Genomic DNA, 12,227 nt, shown 5'->3' with positions numbered 1-12,227 from the left:
TGACTGGGATAATTGGGATGGGTGTGTCAGAGACAGTGCGAATGGCACAGGACAGAGCAGAGTTTAGGGCTGTTGTACATAGGGTCACTATGAGTCGCAAGCGACTCGACAGCACATAACAACAACAGCAACCCCACCCCCCGCCTGTGGTTCTCTGGCTGGGAGTTCCTAGGACTCTTTCTTTATCAGTGTTTAACTTGAAATGGTTTCTTTTTATTGTTGTTACACACTGGCAAACACACACCAGTTCACCTCTTTCTGTAGGTACAATTTACTGACACTGATTTTCCGAGTCCGGCAGCTGTTCTGGCCCTCCCGACCTCCTGGGCTCGCTTCCCCACCCACAACACACCATTCCCTAAGTGAGGTTAGGTAACCTTTCTGGGGGCTCTTGCCAATTTGATCCCAGATGTAGTTTTTAAGAGTGTAGTGCTCAGGGCAGATGTTGTTTACTGGTTAAATGATAGCCGCTCTGCTGTTGGGCTGCGGAGCTCTGGTGGTGCAGGCTGAAGCGTACTGCACAGCTGACCCAAGGTCTGGGCTTCTCTGGTGGGTCAGAACCGACTAGCAGCAACGAGTTGAGCTTATTGTTTGGTTCAAAGATGATTTTGGGAGTATTTTTAGCTAAAAGTTTAAAGATGATCTCAGGACAATAGTTTCAGGAGTTTGTCCATCCTCCATGGATCCAGGAAGTCTGGATTCCATGTACATTTGAAATTCTGTTCTTCATTTCCCTCCTTTTGATCAGGGTTCAGCTATAAACTGAAGATGCTGTCATGGTAGCCAGGTGGCACTTGGCTCTTCTGGTCATATGCACAGGAGGTGATTGTTCACGGGTGCAGTTAGCCATGTCTTCCACTTCCTCTCCCGCTGCCTGGATCTTCTCCTGTGCTTCTGGGCCAATAGAGACATGTCTCTTGGAATGCCACTTGCAAGCTTTTAAAAGGGTCTTAGTTTTATTGCCTCCACCACCCCAAGAATGAGCGGGGTTGCCCCTGAATTGGCCGGGCAGCATATGTGTGTGGGGGTGTTCACACTCACAAGTACTTGGCTGTCCTCACTAAAGAGATGGAACGGCTAAGACTAAGAGGCGTTTGTTGAACGGATGCGGAGCACAGGAGTGGACACCGGAGGACTGAACTGGTGAACAAACCAGTGAGTGAGTGAGCAATCCACTCGGGGAGTGGGGGCTTCCTGGTTTCTTTCTGTCCCCTCAGGTGTAAGCAGTGTTCCAATACGCTCCACTCGGGAACTTACCGGACCACGGAGGAGCCTGGCATCTTTGTCTGCACCAGCCATCAGCCCACAGCTGACTCTGTGAGCCCCATGACACTGCACCAGAGGAGGGCTGCCCCCAGGGACCCCAGCACTTCCCAGAAGGCCCAGGAGCAGAATGGGCTGAGAGAGGCAGCTCCAGGGGCCAGGCAGTTGGCCCGGGAGCCCATGGTAGACAACTCGGCATCCAGACGTTTCCCTCCATCCACACCTGACCCTCCAACCTCTGCTGCCTCCTCTCACGGCCACCGGGGGAGCCCCACCACACCCAGGCTCCCTGTGGGCACTGTGGCCTCCAGCCCCATAGCCAAGGCCAGCATGCGGGTGACCAACAGTTCGCCAGTCGGGTGGTCCTCACTGGCACAGGGCACCTCTGCAGCCAAGCCTCAGCCGTCTGGACCCATAAACACCCAGAACCCTTTCCCAGCTGTGCCACAGACCCAGGCAGCCCCTCGAGAGGTATCTCTACAGACCAAGCTCAGCCCAAGCCCAGTGTCTCTGGCCCCTGTGAACCATCCTGCCTGGACACCTGGAGCCGTTAGGACCCAGCAGGCCCGGGAGAAATTCTTCCAGGCTTCCAGCAATGACTCGGCCAGTGGTGGCTCCAGGAAGGGGACTCCAGTGGACACAACTCCATCAGTGGACAGTGGCAAACAGCAAGCACTGAGCTTCCTCAGGAAGGCCCTTCCCGCGTCCAGCCGGTCAGTGGACACAGAAAGGCCGGGGTGAGGGCTCTGTTCTCTGGGTGGTGCTGTGGGTATAATGTCTGCCTTCTGGAAGGGGCTGGGGCGGGGCCTGTGCCTTCTGGAAGGGGCTGGGGCGGGGCCTGTGCCTTCTGGAAGGGGCTGGGGAAATGGGTCTTGTCCTCTAGGAAGGTCTAGGAGTGTAATTTTGGACCTGTGAAGGAGTTGGGGACATGGGCTCTGTCCTGTAGAAGACCAGTCTGTCCTCTCTGGCTGAGTGACCTGAAGAACTGCTTCCCTGGGCCTCAGTTTCCTTGATCTGAGAAATGGGAGCACGAGATCATGGGACTAGAGGTTTTTTTTGTTTGTTTGTTTGTTTGTTTTTTTTGCCTCATGATGTTGGGATTGCCTGTGTGCCAGGCAGCTGCCTTCACAAAGTTGGCATCTGAGGGTCTGATGCTCCGTTAACTTCATTGTGGTTCGGGTGGGTGTCTACAGAAAAGGTTTGTGTTCGGTGCATTTTGCCAATGATGCAGCAGCACTCTTCCCACCCCCTCCCTGGGATTCCTCTTTCTCTTTGTCCTTCCTTCTGCCTTCTGAGCTTTTTCTCTGGGATGATTTTGACAGAATCTTGTTTGGTTGGTTGTTCCAAGCAGTGTCCACTTCTCTGGTGGTGTTGGTCACCTGTAGGCCTGTCTGTTGTTTGACTGAAAGTTGAACCAGGGGGAGTTCAGTCCCAGGCTTGCAAGGTGACGCAGGTCACGGTCTCAGGGTGCCCCAGTCTCCAGCAGACCAGCAAATTTGGTGTTTTTAGTGAGGGTGTCTTGTTCTGCATTTATCTCCCTCGTCATCCTTCTGCTATGGCCCCTGTCAGAGCGGTCAGCACTGGGAGCTGGACACTATCTCGTCCTTCTGGTCTTGGGGCCTGGACACTGGGGTCATGTGGCCTGGACACTGGGGTCATGTGGCCCACAGTCCTTTGAACTCATGGTCACCTTCTTGTCTGGTCAGACTGGACAGAGATCATTTGCGCCACACTTGTGCCCATATGATAGATGGGGAAAGTGCGGTGTGAGTGGGACCCATTGACCAGGCCAGGGTGCTAACCAGTTGGACAATTGAGTCAGGCTCAGATTACCTGGAGATGTCCAAGGTCTCCCGAGCACTGGACCCTGAGCTGGCATTCGTTGACCGATGGCAGGTTGTTCTCTTGGAGAGTACGGAGCAGGACGGCCTGGTGTGTAGCTGTGACCACTCAGGCCAAGCCGCTTGCCCGCTTCACAGCCCAGCACAGCCCTTGTCCTGGGGTGGGATGCTTGGCTCAGGCCCACCCACTCACAACTTCCTGCTGGTCAGCCCGTGGTGCCTAGTGGTCCCAGCAGTGGAGGTGGACATGAAGGGTAGTGAGCTTGTCTGTCCACTCCTGGGGGAGGTGGGAGGCCCAGGGCATCATGGGGCGGTCTTAGAGACTAGGGTGCCAGTAGGGGCATGGGTACCCACCTGTGTGCAGGGGATGGTGTGTGAACCTCACAGCCTGCCTGCCATGGGGGGCACCTAGGGAGGCTTTGTAAGGGCCAGGCCTGGGGCATCTCGGTGGCCTGCCTTGCTCAGGCAGGACTCCATGTCTGTCTTAGGCCATGTGAAGATCACTGTCCCAGTTAACACTGAAACCACTGGACAAGCAGGAAGTAAAACTCTCGCAGCAAGTGCTTAGAAAGCAGAAAGCCTATAAAACTCTTCCTGCCCAATCTTAACCCTTTATTATTAAACTCAGCAGCTGTAGGCCATCTGGGGTACCGTTAGAGGGCATCTTCTCTGAAGAACCCACCTGGGCCTGGAGGTAGAGGAGATGGGGACAGGGAGGAGCTGGCCTGGTCAGGGGGACAGAATAGCCAGCCTAGGGGTGACTAATATCCCTGGTCAAGCTACTGGTATGGACAGTACTGTGCCAAGTACCTACACAGAAGGCTTCAGGGCCTGCTGGACACGAGGACTGGGCTGGGCAGGCCCTGGACAGCCACGGCGCTGGGCAGGGGCCTCCACAGCTCAACTCAGGGCCTTTGTGCTGCTACAGCTGGGTGTCAGACTGCGGGGTGTCTTCATTTACTCCAGATTTCAAGTGTGGGGTGTGATCAACTGTCCTCTGTACAGTGGAGGCCTCAGGCCACTCTCTGTGATTCATACCTCCACATGCTGAGGGGCCTCTGTTGGGGGCTTGGGGTGACTGCTGACTGCTTCTACACCTGAAGCCCACCTCTCACCCACAGATCATCCCCTGCCTCCTCCGGGGCTCTGAGTTCACCTCCCAAGACTGAGGCTTCATGGACGAGTCCGTCAGCCAGGCCATTGGGAGTGGCATCTCCTCTAACCCACAGTCCTTCTTGGAGAAGTGGTCACCCCTCAAAAGCTGGGCAGGGGACACCCCTAAGCACGAGCATCGCCTCCCGGACCTCTGGGTCACCCCAGGCTGGAAGGAAGAGAACAGGGGTCACTGTGGCGGGCAGCACAGCCAGTGTGGGCACCAGGATGAAGCCAGAGGAGCCCCTGGCCACGAAGGGTGAGCTGTTGTGCCCCAAGCCTGGTCATTCTTCTGACCACTGCCCCCTGCTGGTCAGCTGTGTCCAGACCTGGCATCCTGTCCTCTGTAACTGTGCCCACAGTGTCCAGGGTCACTGCCCTCACCCTGTCCCACCCTCTCCTGTCCCCTGATTGGACTGCACTCCAGACTCGGCCAAGTGTCCTCGGTTTTGGGGACCAGGCTGGTGGCAGTGGGAGCCTCCTGGGCTCCAAGGAGCTTGGCACCCCTTCTCAGGACAGAGGTCCCTAGGTAGTGGGCTCCTGATGTTTGGCCTTGTGCTGTTGAGGTGTCCACTTTTGCACCAAATGGGCAGCTGTTTTCTTGCTGGGACTCTGGGACTGTGAGGGGCCTGAGGCCTCAGAAGGCTGGTGCACAGCAGGAGAAGTGTCCAGCTGCCAATGGAAAAGCTGGAAGTTTGCACCTGGCTGTTCTGGGAGAGAGAGATGTGTTCATTGGCTTCTATAAAGATGGCAGCTGTGGGGGCCATGCGGGGCAGTTCTGCTCTGTCCTCTAGAGTCACTGCACTCTCGCTCCGGACCACCTGGGCTGGTGAGAGTGTCACAGAAGCAGATAGAGCCATGTCACATGGATCTGCTGTGAACCCCATGGGGACACTGTGGGTAGTCCAGTCACCTCACATGGGCAGGAGGAACAACAAGCCTTGGGAATGGACAGCTCCCCCTGGGACCCTGTGTGGTCGTGTCTGTGCTGAAGGATGGGGTGATTGAACCTTTCCACCTGTTCATCTCCCCACCCATCCAGGTCCCAGTGCCAGCACCCAGGGTCCCCTGGAGGACAGTCCAGCCGGGTGGAGAGCCCGCCTGAAACCTGTGGATAAGAAGAACACCCCCGACAGGTGAGAATGGGGCAAGTGTGGGAGCCCGCTGCGCAGAGGCACACCTTGAGGCTCCCTGGGTTCTGCCCAGCGGGACGCCTCCTATACGGTGTTCTGCAGGGCCTGGGCCACCTGAGCAGGACGGGGGGGCAGAGCACACTGTCCTGGGCGATGAGGGCCACCCAGGCACCTCGGACGAAATCTTTCCCCAGGCCTTTCCACTTCTGAGAGGTTGGGGCCACTGTAACCCCTCAGGGTGTGGGTCTCATGGAGCCATCGTGGCTAGAGTCCCATAATGGCCACTGACAGGAAGTTGGGGTCCAAGTGGGCATCCTGTGGGCGGTGAGCAGAGGAATGACCACACACGCATTGCCTGGCCTACGCACGTGTGTTTGTACCTGAACATCAGCGGCAGGGCTTAAAAGCCGGCTGTGCGATGTCAGTGACACGTAGAGCACCACTTAGGGCACCACTGAATGTAACGGGGCACAGCATAGGCACAGCAGGCCCAGATGGCCCATCCTCTGTGGTGCCCTCTCCCCTGGTCACTGGGTCTGGGGGTCAGGGCACATGAGCACATCTGCTTGGCTGAAGGCAAGGTGGTTCCTTGCAGAAAACTGTAGGGACAGGGCAGGAGGTGTGGACTGAGACTGTACCTGTGAACGTCAGACAGATGTCTGTCCCATCCAGGCCCCTCAGTACATGCAGGGGCTAAGGGGGTGGGGCCTGTGTGCGCATGTGCGTACACACACACACACACACACACACACACACACACACACACACACACACTCCCATACACAGGAGCCTAGAACTGCACCTGTAGTCACCTGAGCATGTGGACCCATGAAGGTGGGTGCACAAGTAGATGTGAAATAACACACGTGGGGGTCCAGTGGTGTCCAGTCCCATCAGAGCAGCCAAGTACTTTCTTGACCTAAGGTTGACGTGTCTGCACCTGTCCGTGGCCCAGGCCTGTGGGCACTGGGCTGTGACTCACATCCCTCTTTCCATCCAGGTCTGTGGAGCCAAAGGAATCCCAGGCTCCTGGAGGGTGGAAGGCGGGGGATGCGCCCAGGAAGGTGCTGCAGAGCTCCCAGGTGGACGGCCACAGTCGGCTGACCCCCATGCAGAACCCTGGACCCACCGTCTCAGGTAACATGGGTGGGACTTTGGCTCTGCTGTGCACCTGCCCAGCCAGGGCGCTTGGGGCTGCACCGTCCCCATGATGGGGCTGTGGTGAGTGGCCCCCTGCCAGGTCACGGTTCTCTTCTCTGAGGGTCACTCTGTTCCCCCTGGGTGGACGTGGCTAGTCGTGCAGAGCATGAGCAGAGAGCCAACCCTGGTTGTTTGGGATGTTGGCGTGGCGACGCCTTGGCCCAGCCCTGCTGGGAAAGAACAAGGCCCTTGGTCATCAGGTGGCCCCAGGCTCAGGGAAGAAGTGAGGGGTGGGGGGCCCTCATGTGACTTTGCTCTTCCTTCGAGCAGACTCGCCCTCCTCCCAATCTGGCCGCAGGAGGTTGGCTGTCCCTGACAGCTTGGATGTGAGTGGGGCCTGGCTGCAGCCTGAGTCCCCTGGACAGGGACCCTTGGCTGTCGGCTGGAAGAAAGCCGAGGCCCACACTCGGGACCTAGCAGGTCAGCCCCAAGGACCCCACTTTCCTCTTCCACTTGGGTGTGAATGAAGGAGAGGCTGGGCAGGGATTTGAAGGGTAAATAGGAGTTCGTATGTCTGGAACAGAGGTGGGGGCCACTTGGGGAGGGGTAGCCTGTGCAGACACCTCCAGATCACCAGTGAGCCAGGCCATACCTGTGACCAGGGCTGGGGGACTGATCCAGGCCATTGCCCGGTGACAGTGATCCCTCTTGAAGGCAAGAAGGAGTCAGGGCACTGCTGACAAGTGGAGGGGCCCAAGGAGGGTGGGGACCTTTCTGTGGACCTGTGGACAGAGTGGGTCAGTCTCCAGAAAGTCTTCCCATTGGGGTCTCACCCCCACTTCTGGGTGATGGGGGTGATAGGGGGGCAATTTACATAAAAGACTATTGGGCCAGGCCACAGCAGGGGACTTTGGGGTGATATATGCTGGTGGGGTCATGTCCACTGCCCCCACAGGGAGACTCCCAGGTCCAGCTAAAGTCCCTATCTCATCCTGCAAGTCTCCATTGTCTCCAGCCCGGGTGAGTGGGCCGAGGTGGGGTGAGGGGGGAGATGGACATCCTACCCCTCAGTGCTCATCACCTAACCCTAACCCTAACCCTAACCCTAACCCTTACCCCTCGGCTCTCACCACCGTGTCCATCCTGCCCCTCGGCCCTCGCTGCCCACGTCCATCCTGCCCCTCGGCCCTCACCACCGTGTCTCTAATCCTGCCCCTCTGCCCTCACCCCTGTGTCCACAGCCACACCCTGACTATGTGCCCCAGGAGGAGATCCAGCGGCAGGTACGTGACATCGAGAGGCAGCTGGATGAGCTGGAGCTCAAGGGCGTGGAGCTGGAGCGGCAGCTGAGGGCAGCCGAGGGAGGTGAGTGCCTGCATGGGACAGTCTAGAACTGCCTGGCTAGGTCTCCCTGACCCCTGTCCACCCCATTCATGTCCACATCCTGGCCAGGTCCTCAGCCCATGGTGTCTCCATGTCTGAATCCAAGGCAGCCCAGACACTGCTTGGCCCAGGCCAGCCCCACCCTAGACCCCAGGCCCCCCGAGCCCCTCAGGCCTCTAGAACCTCTGAGCCCCCAGGACTCTTGGGCTCCCAGGCCCCCTGAGCCACCAGGATCCCTGAGCCCTTAGGCCCCTGAGCCCCACAGGCCCCCAGGTCCCCAGAACCCCTGAGCCTCAAGACCCCAGAAATCCTAAGCTCCCTGAACCCCTAGACCCCCTGTCTCCAGGCCCCCCAAGCCGCTGGGTCCCCAGAACCCCTGAGCCCCAAGGACCCTGTAGTCACTGGGCCCCCAGGACCCCTGAGCCTCTAGGCCTGACCAGCCCCCCTCACCACACGTGGGCCTGGGCCCAGCCCACTCAGCTGTCTCTCTCTCAGACGCCACCGAGGACGAGCTCATGGTGGACTGGTTCCGGCTCATCCACGAGAAGCAGCTGCTTCTGAGGCTGGAGTCGGAGCTGATGTACAAGTGCGTGTGGGCCGCGGGCGGGGCGGCTTGCCTAGGACTGGCCTCTGATGCGCCCCCGCCCTCAGGTCCAAGGACCAGCGCCTGGAGCAGCAACAGCTGGGTCTGGAGGAGGAGCTGCGGCGGCTGATGGACAAGCCTGGTGAGTGGCCCTGCCCACCTGGGCTCTGCTCTGCCCTCTTGCGGCCAGCTGCCCAGCGTGGTCACCCTTGGAGGGGTGCTGGAGTCAAGGTCAGGACAGGCCTGATTTCGGTTCTCTGGTTTTGTGGCTGTGTGCTGTGTTACCTCGGCCAAGGTGCTCAGCTCTGCCTGCACTTTCTCTGTGGTCCCTGCGTGCTGGCTACTGACAAGAACATGAGCACCCCCTTTGAACCAGGCACCTGCTGTGCAGGAGAGAGGAGCAGTCCACTTCATACAGATTACAACATCTGGAACCCACTGGGGGCGCTGGGCCACCCCGGCCACGGAGGCCTGCCTGTGATTTCCTGACCCCTCCGTCATCCTTCCTCCGTAAAGTCTATCTTAGATTGAATCATACCCCCAAAGATTTACATAGGATCCTTTTTGGAAATGGGGTTTCCTTTTGTTCAGTTAGCACCATCCCACCATAGTGAGGAGTCCTGGTGGTGCAGTGGTTAAGAATTTGGTTGCTAACCAACAATCTGCACTCTGGGCACCAGCTGTCAGGAGATCAAGACGAGGCGCACTGGGAAGATCTGCTGTCAGGGACCTCTCCAGAGTGCTGAAGAGCAACAGTGTCACTCTAGAGACTAAGGTATGCCTGATCCAGGCCGTGGTCTTCACAAGAGCTGGACAATGACTAAGGATGACAGAAGAATCAATGCCTTTAAGTTGTGGTGCTGGAGAAGAGTCTTGAACAGACCATGGACTGCCAAGAAAACAAATAGGTCTGTCTTGGAGAGGGTGAAACCAAGTTTCTCCTTGGAAGCTAGGAATTTGAAGCTCCGTCTCACATATTTTGGGCACGTGGTCGGAAAGGACTGGTCCTTGGAAAAGGACATCATGCTTGGAAGGGTGGAGGGACAGTGCAGGAGAGGAAGACCCCAGATAAGATGGATTGCTAGAGTAACTAGGGGAATAGGGGACGGTGTGTTGGAGTCAGTGAGACTGGCTCGGGACAGGGCTGGCTTCAGAGCTGCTGTACACAGGGTCACTATGAATCACCAACAACTCGACAGCACATAACCACAACAACAACCCAAAGGTTGACAAAGGGTCAAGCCCACAAGCTGCTCCATGGGATGAAGATGGGGCTGTCACTCCTATAAAGATCACGGCCCTGGAAGTCCTGTGGGCAGCTCTGTGCGGTGCTGCAGGGTCAAAGGCAAAGATGGTGAAGAAGCAAGGCCTGAAAATCAGCCCATGGGACCTACGGGTGTGACTACAGGGTAGGATCTACAAGGTGTGACTACAGGGTGGGATCTATAGGGTGTGACTACAGGGTGTGACTATAGGGTGTGACTGAAGGTTGTGACTACAGGGTGGGAGTACAGGGTGTGACTACAGGGTGTGACCTTCAGGTAGGACCTATGGATGTGAATACAGGTGTGACTTACAGGGTGGGACCTATGGGTGTGAATACAGGGTGCGACCTACAGGGTGTGACCTATAGGGTAGGACCTATGGGTGTGAATACAGGATGTGACTACAGGGTGGGACCTATGGGTGTGACTACAGGGTGAGACCTATAGGGTGGGACTACAGGGTGGGACCTATGGGTGTGACTACGGGGGTGCAACTGTGGGGTGTGACTACAGGGTATGACTACCCGGTGGGACTAAGAGTGGGACTACAGGTGGGACCTATGTGTTCAGACCTACGGGATGGGACTAGAGACCTACCAGTTTGGACTTACAGAGTGGGACGTGGCACTGGAGGGTGGCCCTGGGAACACAGTGGCCGTGGACTGGGGCTCATTGGCATTGTCTGATGAGGACAGCTGGGCCAGGGCTCTTTCTCTCTGAGGCGCGTGGGTCACCACCAAGCAGAGCTGGCCTATCAGCTGTCAGCAGCAACTGTGGGCAGGAGTCTTGGGAGGACAGTGAGGTGGCCTGCACAGGGGTCTGATGGCTGGTCATTCCATCACTGTCATGTCGGTGTTACTGACAGCCCCTGGATGCCGCAGACCCAGGCTCCACAAGCCGGGTGTTGGACGGTCTAGCTGGAACTGCCCCGTCACTGACCCGCTGGCTTTTTGAGGCTGAAATCACAGGAGGAGCCTGGCGTTCTGTCCCCTGCAGAGTGACTGTGGATCCAAGCTGGGGAGACGTGGCCCTTGGGTTTGCAGGGGTGCTGTGTCTCTGGGCCCCCAATCCTGCTGACACCCCAGCTGTCCCCACAGAGGCCCTAAAGTCACCCCGGGACCGGCAGCGGGAGGATGAGCTGCTGCACCGGTACGTGGACACCGTGAATGACCGCAGTGACATCGTTGACTGCCTGGATGAGGACCGGCTCAGGTGGGCAGCCCCCGCAGTCCCTGACCAGATATGTCACCAAGCCTTTTCTGCCCCATGTTTCTTTGGCTCTTGGGGTCTGCATTGTCTAGTGGAACATTCTAGAAGGCAGGAAGGCTCTGTGCCCTGCTCACACGTGCTCACTGAGCAACTGGAAGGCCATATTTTGTTTATTTCAAGAGTATTTGAATGTGGGATCTTCTGGCAACTGGACTAATGACACTTTCAGGACTGTCCCCAGTATCCCAGGCCCACGTAGGGTACCTGCCCCGGCTGTGGAGGGCAGCTGAGAGTGCAGGTACCTGGGAGCAGGTCTGCCCAGGCCACCCTCTGTCCTGTCACCAACGAGCGGCTATTGTTAATCCAGGCTGGTCGGGCTCAGAACAGGCAGGACACTTACCCCGAGTCTCAGTTCCAGGGTGGGTGAGTGCAGCTAGCTAACTCAGAGGTTATTTTGGGGGGGGAGGTGTAGATGGTGGCCCCAAGTGGCAGAGAGGTGGCATATCTGCACAGGATCCAGGAAGGAGCCCTGGTGGTATTGTGGACTAAATGGGCTGCTAACCAGAAGACAGCGGTTCAAATCTACCAGGTCCACAAGAGAAAGACAAGGCGGTGTGCTCTGGCAGGCAGCCTGGGGCGTCCTCTGGGCAGCCTGGGGCGTCCTCTGAGGCAGCCTGGGGCGTCCTCTGAGGCAGCCTGGGGCGTCCTCTGGGCAGCCTGGGACGTCCTCTGAGGCAGCCTGGGGCGTCCTCTGGGGCAGCCTGGGGCGTCCTCTGGGGCAGCCTGGGGGGTCCTCTGAGGCAGCCTGGGGCGTCCTCTGGGCAGCCTGGGGCGTCCTCTGAGGCAGCCTGGGGTGTCCTCTGGGGCAGCCTGGGGGGTCCTCTGAGGCAGCCTGGGGCGTCCTCTGAGGCAGCCTGGGGCGTCCTCTGGGGCAGCCTGGGGGTCCTCTGGGCAGCCTGGGGGGTCCTCTGGGCAGCCTGGGGGGTCCTCTGGGCAGCTGGGGGGTCCTCTGGGCAGCCTGGGGGGTCCTCTGGGCAGCCTGGGGGGTCCTCTGGGCAGCCTGGGGCATCCTCTGGGCAGCCTGGGGCGTCCTCTGGGGCAGTCTGGGCGGTCCTTTGGGCAGCTGGGGGGTCCTCTGAGGCAGCCTAGGGGGTCCTCTGGGGCATCCTCTGGGCAGCCTGGGGGGTCCTCTGGGGCAGCCTGGGGGGTCCTCTGGGCAGCCTGGGGGGTCCTCTGAGGCAGCCTGGGGGGTCCTCTG

General features: G+C 58.5%; 1 protein-coding gene across 1 annotated transcript in view; it reads left to right on the top strand.

Moving 5' to 3' along the window:
* MICALL2 (MICAL-like 2) overlaps positions 1-12,227 on the top strand; it is a 70,042-nt gene that overhangs the window by 39,009 nt on the left and 18,806 nt on the right. The window contains exons 6-16 of the mRNA XM_006889731.1: positions 1,218-2,000; positions 3,243-3,390; positions 4,425-4,515; positions 5,299-5,392; positions 6,390-6,526; positions 6,860-7,009; positions 7,545-7,549; positions 7,771-7,894; positions 8,408-8,498; positions 8,564-8,637; positions 10,858-10,972. Of these exons, the coding sequence (XP_006889793.1) occupies positions 1,218-2,000; positions 3,243-3,390; positions 4,425-4,515; positions 5,299-5,392; positions 6,390-6,526; positions 6,860-7,009; positions 7,545-7,549; positions 7,771-7,894; positions 8,408-8,498; positions 8,564-8,637; positions 10,858-10,972 (1,812 nt within the window). The remainder of the gene's footprint in view (positions 1-1,217; positions 2,001-3,242; positions 3,391-4,424; positions 4,516-5,298; positions 5,393-6,389; positions 6,527-6,859; positions 7,010-7,544; positions 7,550-7,770; positions 7,895-8,407; positions 8,499-8,563; positions 8,638-10,857; positions 10,973-12,227) is intronic.

The sequence above is a fragment of the Elephantulus edwardii genome, unplaced genomic scaffold (genome assembly GCF_000299155.1).
Source record: "Elephantulus edwardii isolate Elephantulus edwardi_28Jun2011 unplaced genomic scaffold, EleEdw1.0 scaffold00080, whole genome shotgun sequence".
Classification (NCBI taxonomy): Eukaryota; Metazoa; Chordata; class Mammalia; order Macroscelidea; family Macroscelididae; genus Elephantulus; species Elephantulus edwardii.
The sequence above is the reverse complement of the archived record's forward strand: the minus strand, read 5'-3'. Positions and strand labels throughout refer to the sequence as shown.